Source organism: Malus domestica, chromosome 15 (assembly GCF_042453785.1).
Source record: "Malus domestica chromosome 15, GDT2T_hap1".
In the NCBI taxonomy this organism is placed as follows: domain Eukaryota; kingdom Viridiplantae; phylum Streptophyta; class Magnoliopsida; order Rosales; family Rosaceae; genus Malus; species Malus domestica.
In genome coordinates, this window is record NC_091675.1 from 6,635,580 (window position 1) to 6,646,031 (window position 10,452).

Below are 10,452 nucleotides of genomic sequence, written 5' to 3' on the forward strand. Positions count from 1 at the left end.
TTGAAAAAGATCAAGCGTAAAAAATTAACAAGAATGTGTGAAAGATAATATGTGTATGAATAATATTATTCATTCACGTAATCTCCTACGGCTACGGTTCTCACTCCTCTTATCACCACCGCCTCTCATCAGTCCTCTCTTCTCTTTGATATACATTCCATTTGGCGATAGTGCAAAAACGCAAAATTAAAATTAAAATAATTATCAAACGGTGCACTTGCGAATGGTCCAATATTTCCATGACAACTGGCCTAACTCCAAAATTATTTTCTTTTTGTATTGAAATCAAACACGGGCAACAAATAGCATCTTACCCCATCAACAGAAAAGATATTTAATTCCATTATTTGGCTCAATATCCAAAAAGGGCCATACCGACTTGGTATATACATATAATTAAGTAGACAATTCGTAACGTAAAATTCAAGTAATTAATTCCGAATACTCATTTCCCTTCAAAGCATTGCCTTCCTTGTCCCTTATTTTCCACTCCCTCCCCTTTGAAAACCTCCTTCAAACTTTGTACAAAAAGAAAAAGAGATCCCTAAATTAATTTGAATAGTTATGCACAGCTTCTGGTGGCTCCTTGGTGTTCTTCACCATGTCATTTGGGTTGCAACCATGCTACTTACAGTCCAAGCCATGCCGCCACCGCCCCCAATTCGCTGCGACGCATCAACCGGCTGCAACCTCTCCAACTCCTACGGTATATGGGGTGATAGGAAAGATTGTCACGCCCCATCCGCGGCATACCCACAAACCGAAGAGGACCTCCGCCTCGCCGTGGCTTTCGCAAGCAAAAACAAGGTCAAGATCAAAGTGGTGAGCAAATTTTCACATACCATACCAAAGTTGGCATGTCCCGACATGAGTTTTGGAGACGCAATGCTAATAAGCACGGCCAATGTCAATTCCACGATTGAAATCGATGCGGCGAATTTAGCTGTCACGGTTGATGCCGGCGTAGGGCTACGACAGTTGATCGACAAAGTAGAGGAAGCTGGGCTGAGCTTGGTGGCTGCGCCGTATTGGGAGGGTGTGAGTGTAGGAGGGCTTATAAGCACGGGAGCACATGGAAGCTCGTGGTGGGGAAGAGGAGGAGCAGTGCATGATCATGTTATTGGTCTTAATCTTGTTGTTCCAGCAAACCGATCAGAAGGGTATGCGAAAATTCTCAGATTAGATTCAAAAGATGAAATCTTTAAAGCTGCAAAAGTTTCATTGGGGTTGTTGGGTATCATCTCCAAGGTTGGTAAACAGTCCTGGTTTCTTATATTCATGGTCAATCATATTAAGGGTTGGTTTGGTATTGCTGTGCTTTGAAAAAAAGCTGATGTGAGAATAAGCTGTTGTGCTGTGAGAATAAGCGGCTGTGAAATAAATCAGCAGAGTGTTTGGTAAACTTTTTTGTAAAAGTGCTTTTGGAAAAAAGCAGTTTGATAGTGGGTATTTTCATTAAAAGAGCAATGTAGCTCCATGTGCTTTGAAAAAAAGCCAGTTTTCCAAAGCTGCAAATAGCCGCTTCAATTTTTTCCTTTGATTTCAGCTTATTTTCACAGCAGCTTCCAAAATAAGCCCTTTTTTTTTTCAGTTTACCAAACACCTAAAACCCTCACAGTTTTTTTTCATAGGTGCTTTTTGTTTAAGCACCTCACTCCCAAACCACCCTTTAGAGCAGTGGCGGAGCCAAGATTTCATGTGAGGAGGGGCCTCAAACAAGTATAGAAGAAGAAAAAACGAATAGTGATTATAAAATTACTAATGCAAAACATCATAATATTTATCCAAATAATTAAGTAGTCAAAATTAACATATGCATAGATAATTTTATCTATCCATAGTAATCAAAATTATTCTTGACGAATTGCAATGAAACAGTTGCATAATGTCATCTATAGTATTTAAATAATTATTAAACTGAATAGAGATAAGTACGAAAATCTTTGCAAACCCTAAAACTCAAGTAAGAGGTGGGATAGAATAGAAACAAATGTTTTATAGTGAATAATAGAGTATTACAAACCTTTTTGTTCTTTATTCAATAAATTTGGGATTTAGAATGGCTAAATATATGAAATTCAATAAGAAAAGGTAAAAACTCTCCCCGTGCATAAGTGAAAGATGATTTTATTTTAATTAAAAGTGAATGATGGGTTTTAATTTAATGTTATTGATTTGTGAGAGGGTTGTGCTATCCACACACCTCTTTTTGCTTTCCATACACCCTTTCAATTTGCGATCGTCTGATTGAATGAATTAAATATCGAATGACATAAATTAACAAGAGTGTGTTAAAGGTAAAACAATGTATGCAGATAGCACTACTCTTTGTGATAAATGACCATTTAAAATATATACTTATTTTTGGGATGGTATCTATGAGATGAAAAATAGATAATTATTGAATTTGTTTTAGTTGTTGAGAAGGGCTGCAAAGCAATAGAAATAGGTGTAGTAGACTAATCTTATTTTTTAAGTGAGAGTAGGCCTAGGACTACTGTAGTCCTTAACTGCCTCCGCCACTGCTTTAGAGTGGTTAACCTTACTAATTACACCCACTTTTGAATACTAATTGACATAAAAAATTCTTTTTTTGCGGTGAAAAAGTAAAGTCTAGAGTGAGCTAAAACAAAAAACAAATGGAACGCGGTTACATAATTTGAGATCTTAAAAATTAATGTTAATAACTTTGTGTTTCTAGTACTACTCATTGATAGGAAAAAAACTTCAATAAAGCAACCAAATCACGTAATTGTTAGATACTTTAAAAAAAAAATCAGACCCACGTATGTAAAGCTGTATAGTATCCACATATTGGGACCTATTTTTTTTGTAAGTATAGCCTAACTAATTACATGATTAGGCTACGCCCTATTGATCTCCATCAGTGGCTATGCAATGTTGGATAACTTTCTAATAGTTAAGTTTTATTGAATTATTGAAGTAAGATTTAATTAGAAATTGGTCAATGTACAGGTGAAGTTGAGATTGGAGGCAGCATTCAAAAGGAGTATAACCTATAACTTTACAGACGATGCTCAAATAGAGGACATTTACATGGAGCATGCTAAAAAGTATGAGTTTGGAGACATAACTTGGTATCCATCTAAGCATACAGCTGCATACAGATACGATAACAGAGTTCCTTTCACCGCAACAGGCGATGGAACATATGATTTCATAGGCTTCCAGTCCAATTCTGTTGTGGTCGCCAAGACTATAAGAGCAACAGGTAATCATGTCTTCTTTCATTCTCTATTACTTTTGTAATTTTTGGGCATATTACTTCTTCTTTTATTTGTATATAGAAGAAAAACATTAATTGTATCTCTTATGTGGGAACCCATTGCTAACAATAGATCTCACCTCCAAGGTAAATTTTAAGTACAACTGGATGCATCAATGTGCTCTCTTAATGTTATATGTATTGTGAGGAGAGAGAAGAGTACAACCATACAAAATAATATACACCAAGTTGCACTTAAGTTTATTTTCGCCTATAAAAATATATAGGTGCATGTGATTCACATATATATCATTTTTTCTTTTCAAGTCATGGGTTTGATATATCATTTAATTTTTAGTGTCGGTATTTGTATCATGTTAAATGATTGATATAAGAAGTACCTCTGTAATAAAAAGTGTTAGCATCAATTGCCAATATGTGCATAATGTGTTTTCATGCATATAGAGTACATGATCATCCATTACTCAAAATGCGTCATGTGCCCATTACGTGACTTGAGGCTTAATTGTGCCTCTATAAGCCCCAGTGCTTTTAAAAGAGTGGTATACATACTCGATAATCAGTTAAAATGGTGCAAATATATAATTTAATTTGTTACGTTATTATATTACTCTAGACTTAAAAACTAAAAGAGGGTGTAAATTCGAAATGTGCAGAGAAAACATTGGACAACGGACGAAGCTCGGTTTTCCAATGCACACTAGCATCTACATTTTTGGGGGCCAAGAAATTAGTGGCCAATGGTTTGAAAAATAACCTAATCTTCACTGGTTACCCTGTAGTAGGCCACCAGGGAAAAATGCAAACCTCAGGTTCATGTCTGTATTCAACAGGCACAGAGAATTCCTGTGCATGGGACCCAAGAATCAACGGCCTCTTCTTTTACGAGACAACAGCAATATTTCCAGCATCAAAATTTGCAAACTTCATCAGAGACGTCAAAAAACTACGAGACCTAAAACCAGAAAACTTCTGTGGCGTGGATATTTACAATGGTTTTTTAATCCGTTTCATTAGGGTTTCCGATGCCTATCTTGGTCAACAAGAAAACTCTGTGGTCGTTGACTTTAATTACTATAGAGCCGATGATGCATGGACTCCAAGGTTCAATGAAGACGTGTGGGAAGAAGTGGAGCAACTGGCATTTTTCAAGCATGGGGCAAAGCCACACTGGGCTAAAAACAGAAACGCTGCGTTTTTGGACGTGCAGAAAAAGTACCCTAATTTTAACAAGTTTTTGGGTGTGAAAAGACTGTTGGATCCTCAAAATATATTGTCGAGTGAATGGTCGGATGAGCTTTTGTTTGGGAAAGCAGGTGCAAAGGCTGATGGGTGTGCTTTGGAGGGTCTTTGTATATGTTCTGAAGATCGGCATTGCAGCCCTGTGAAAGGGTATTTCTGTCAACCTGGACTTATTTATAAGGAGGCTAGAGTTTGTAGGTACTCATCATCCTCTGTGGAATCAGAGAGTGACAAAACTAATTTGATATTGGATTAATCATTTCGGAGTGTTAGTAACAGATCATTTTATTATTTTACAAATATTATCCACAATCTATATGAATGCAGGTAGTAAATATATATGACTTTTCATATGTAAGTTATTGATAGCATCATACTTTAGAGGAAAAACACTTCAGACTTAATATTTTAAAGAGAAAAAATTAAATTACTTTGTCACATCAAAAAAATTTCACAACTAAAAGAATCAATTAGAGTATGACAAGTAAATATGAGAGATATTTTTTTCTCCAATTGAGCTCTTAAAGTAATTTTTATTAGGGAGCATTTTTGCTCACCACCATAAACTATGGTGTATACTCACCATACACCTAATCAATTAACACGTGTCATTTTACTTAACTCTAGTTAACTTTCACATTAAATGTTAGTTTTTCAATTTTAAAAAAAATTAACCAAGATTAAGTGAAATGACATGTGTCAATTGATTAGGTGTATGGTGAGCATACACCATAGTTTATGACAGTGAACACAAATGCTCCATTTTTATTAAGCTTAGAATTGTCAGGATGTTTGTTTTTCTAACCTACTACGAAAGTTTCGGTGGCATTTATAAAATTATTATTATTTCCATACCTTGTATCTATATGGACTGGAATGAAGGGGTGAGAGCAAGAATTGGAATACAGTTGTTGGATTTGTCTTTTTATTTTTTATTTTTTGTTCTTATATTTGTGTTTCTTTCTCTAGTTAAATTTCCATGAAATGCCTTGGTATTTTTGTGTCCAACTGTTATGGTTGGATACTTAATTCAGATTTTTCCAAATCAATCTAGAAAGTAGTGGTGAATTCCACCCTAGCTGTTTGTTTTTCAGAATTTTTTTAATACAATACATGTTTGATTAAAGGAATATAGCAACACACTTTTATTTTATGATAGAACAACACACTTTTATTTACTTAAAGATTAATTAAGATTAAAGTAATAATATCACCTTACACTATTGGCTCCTAAGTATATGCTAACAAATACACGGATCCGACAGCAAAAGGAGGATCCGATGATATTCATTCATTCATTCATACAGAAGGTACTGTACTGTGCACGCACATTGATCAGTCAACATCTCGATGTGTGCATGTCATGGCGTTCCTCTCGAAGTCTAATTTCTTTGGTCTCTATCATTTCAAATCGATAAAAGTGATCCCTAAGATTGTCCACCATCCATCTGTTTGATCATTCTGTTAAAAACTCTATTAAGTGTCCCGGAGCTCTTGGCCGGAAGTTTGGGCAATTTTCAAAACTTTGTAACTCAATCGTTTATTAACCAAATTCGACCCATAATATATCAAAATGAAGATAGGAATGTGTAGAATAAGATTATACATATTTGGAAGCCTAATGGTTGCCGGAGATGGCCTGAAAATAGCCTCAAACTTGACTGGTCCGAGCGAAAACTAGCCGGAAACTAGGTAAACTTTAAACGTTCATAACTTCTTCAATACTCAACAAAATCAAGTGATTCAAAAATGAAAATCATACTTCTCGACGAGACGAAGAGAATGGTACCTTTTTAGATGGCTAAATCACCGTGGTTTGGCCAGAAAATGGCTCGAAAGTGGCTAACTCGAGACCAAGACAGTCACTTTCGAGCCGTTTTTCGGCCAAAACACGGCTAGTTAGTAGTAAAAAAAGGTACCATTCTCTTCGTCGCGTCGAGAAATATGATTTTCATTTTTGAATCACGTGATTTCGTTGAGTATTGAAGAAGCTATAAACATTTAAAGTTTACCCAGTTTCCGGCGATTTTTCAGGTTTTCCCTCGCACCAGTCAACTTTGAGGCTATTTTCCGGCCATCACCGGCAACTATTGTGCTTCCAAATATGTATAATCTTATTATACACTTTCCTATCTTCATTTTGATATATTATGGGTCGAATTTGGTTAAGAAACGATTGAGTTATGAAGCTTTGAAAATTGCCCAAACTTTCGGCCAAGAGTTCCAGGACACTTAACGGAGTTTTTAACATAATGACCAAAATGATGGATGGTGAACAATCTCAGGCAGTGATGGATCTAGAATTTTAAACTCGGGGGGGGGGGGGTCCCAATAATAAGGGTCAAAAAATTTATAGACAAAAACAACATTGAAAATTTAAATATAATACATTTCATTAAAAAATCATATGCAAAACAATATTACAAATTATAAAATCATAATTCAAGCGTCCATTATGAGGTTTCATAAGTTACTAGGGAGTACCTAAGTTATTAATTATCTAATATGGACCACTAAATTTAAAACACTGGTCAAACAAAACTCTCCCCAAACTCCCTCTATATTTCTAACCAAACACACCATTTTTCTCTTTTACTAGTTTCCAAACATCCACTTTCTCTCTCACTAAGAACACAACTGCCATAACTCCACCAACCGCCTCCCTCCCCACTCTCCCGAAGCCATGGCAGCTCCACCCCCAAATTTCACCAACCCATGACATGACAAATCATATCCATCTTACTAACCTTATGTAGGAAATTTCACCCATAAGAAAAATTACTAAGGTGGTTGAAATAATTTGGGGAAATTTGGGCTTATGTACTGCCCCACCAGACGACAGAGAAAGGTTAGAGGAGAAGTGGGTGGCACCAATGGATGAGACCATGGCATAAGCAAGGAGGAGAGAGGCTGGAATGGTCCTTATTTTCTTTCTTCTCCATGCGCGATTATCTTCTCCAAGAAGAAGACAACCACTACAACTTGCAACCTACAACCTGCACAGACCTCATGCTCGAGTACGAGGGGTCCCCGGAAAATTTCTAGCAGCGATTTAGGATCACCGACGGGTCCTGGGACCTCCCAGGTCCCTATGTGGATCCGTCCTTGATCTCAGGGACCACTTTTATCGATTTGAAATGTTAGGGACCAAAGTGATGAGTTATGCAAATTTTATGGACCATTTTGGCTATTTAGCCTAATTTTGTATGCCAATTATATAAGCCAAAGAAGTCTGTTTCCGTTCCGTCTAATTCTAAAGCAGAAAATTATGCCAATTTGTACGAGGCATGCAACTTGCAAAGTTCTCAGCATCAAACAAAGTTGGGATCACTTGGCAAAGTTGCATGCCACATCCAGTTTTGTTAAGCGTTATCAATTAACTAATAGCTATATATACGTACCACTTAGCAAGGTGATAAACGTATTGAAGAGGCCTTTGGAACAAGTTTCCATTGGCAAAATCTGAATAACTCTATTAATTGGTAAGTATAGAGAGGTGTAGAAACTTGTGCAGTTTTTTATGGCTCTTTGGGATGATTTTGAGTCGCTTCGTAGTCCTATTTTGCGCCGCACCTCAATTCTTTCTGTTGATTATGTGCTTCATGAGTTACAAGCCAAAGAATGGAACCTAATTTCAGTATGTGACTTCAAACAACCTTCTTCGACTTGTGACTCATGACGCACAGAAGCGGGGTCTGATGCAGAATAAAACTACGAAGCAACTCAAAATCATCCTGAAGAGCCATCAAAACTGCACAATTCTCTGCTCCTCTCTACACGAGCAATACTTAGCAATAGAGTGAAGTGCCAATGCAAGATGGTCCTAAAGGCCAGTCATTATCTTTCCTACGACATATTTGAAGAATGCAGATCTAAAAAACAATAATCCCAACCAAATATGCAGCAACGGCAACCAATTTAAAGGGATAAAAAGCTATGCAAACTCCAAAGCGGTAGCAATAAGTACAAACAAACTATGCCAACTCCAAAATATATATCTTAGCAAAAAATTATAACGAACTTAATTTGCAAAAGAGTAAATTGTAGCAATGGTCCCTTAATTTTAACTCAATTGAATTAATGATCCATCAACTAAAAATTCATTACTATTGGTCTATCAACTTTAATCCAACTAGAGAAATAGTCCCTTAACTTTAACCCAATTAGAGCAATGATTTATCAACTTTAACCTAATTGTAGCAATGGTCCTTCCAACATAACTCATTTTGTCAAAATTCTAACGAAATTGACAAAAATGACCATAACAACACGTTTTGATGAGTTGAGGAACCTCAATTGTAGTAATGGTCATTCTAACATAATTCATTTTGACAAAATTTTGACGAAGTTGACGAAAATGACCACTACACATTTTGATGAGTTGAGGGACCAATAATAAATTTTTAGTTGAAAGACCATTGCTCTAATTTAATTACAATTGAGGGACCATTGCTACAATTTACTCTTTGCAAAATTACCAATTGCATATGTGATGCAAAGCCGAAAAAAGGAGATTGCAGAGGAACGGGTACAAGAAGAGCCAACCCGGCTGAATTTGATGCCAAGTTGAAAGTTAGGGTCTATTGAATGCAACATTTTAATTTTCTTACAAAGAGGTATTTATAGGAAACAAATGAATACAACATTAACTAACTAAAAATTAGGAAATAAAACCATCGTTGTTAAACAAGAAAACCTAAATCCACAAGGCTAGCTTTAAATACAAAACAAATTAAATTTTGGTTTAGCGGTAGGCACTTTAGTGGGTTTACGACCAACCCAACCAAAATTCGTGGGGTTGAGTTGGGTTGTAAACTTAAAAAAAAAATAAAAATAAATAAATAAATAAAATAAAAAATAAAAAAATAAAAAACATGACCACCCTTCCAATAGATGAGTGGTTTGGATTGATGTATTATTAACTTGATTAAAACTGGCTCACCCGAATATCAACAATTCTTAAACATAAATATATGCGTACATAGACATATACATAAAATTTAATAGTTACTAAACACACTCGTGAGGGAGCCTGCTGTGTAACGAAGCATTTTTCTATTATTCTTTTATTTTGACTTTTCGGTTGTTATATTGAAAATCTCATTTGACCAAAAAAAAAAAAAAAACACACTTGTTTATATATACTTTAGTTAAATAATGAAATTTAAATATTAAGTCACAATAGTGATTCTACAACATTAATTTTATATTATTTAAGTTGTATTTTGAATTATTTGTCACTAATACTCAATTTAAAAATAACAAAGAAAGTAAATAATCTCAACCCGTTGAACCAGTTCAACTCAACCCGCCTTAATGGTTTGGTGGGGTTGGTTAATTTGGCCATTCTCTTGGGTGGAAATGAGTTTCACTAATGTCAGCTCGAGCCTATTAAATTGACTCACGGATTAAAGTCCAATCCAATCCAACCAACCTAGCAATGCCCACACTTACTTTGGTTATTCAGTAAATTAATTAAGTAGTACCAATAAATATGAGCTGTTATAATTTACACCGATTAGAAAGCAGTTATCAAATTCTGCATGCACTACTTGCATGGAAGATTAGCAAACGAGGGAAATGAATACAGATCGTATGGGAGCTCACCAATTTATCCTATTATATATTCCAAATTATACAACAAATTAATCTCAATCGTGATTCATATTGGTGTCGAGCTAAGCATGGTTTCCATCTCTTTTGGTCCTGTAATTATACAGCAAAAAATTTAGTTAGTACACCACTTGTACATTCCACAATCTTAGCCTTAGGTTCGCAAATTCTACAAATCAAATATAAATGGATGTATTGTCCAATTTGGCATATTGTCCAATTGGAATAAGACTTGGCTGCTGAAATTTCAGCAGGAGGTCTTGCTTACATCCAATTCTAGATGGATATATGTCCAAGTTTAAAAAATTAAAATTTGGACACATGTTCATCCGGGATTGGTTGTAAGCAGG

General features: G+C 35.6%; 1 protein-coding gene across 1 annotated transcript; it reads left to right on the top strand.

Moving 5' to 3' along the window:
- The first annotated feature begins 413 nt into the window (after positions 1 to 413).
- Positions 414 to 4,801, top strand: LOC103415463 (L-gulonolactone oxidase 3-like). Its single transcript, XM_029095127.2, has 3 exons — positions 414 to 1,248; positions 2,977 to 3,232; positions 3,904 to 4,801. Exons 1-3 carry the CDS (start codon positions 565 to 567, stop codon positions 4,743 to 4,745), a joined length of 1,782 nt encoding a protein of 593 aa, XP_028950960.1. The 5' UTR covers positions 414 to 564; the 3' UTR covers positions 4,746 to 4,801.
- Positions 4,802 to 10,452: the final 5,651 nt, after the last annotated feature.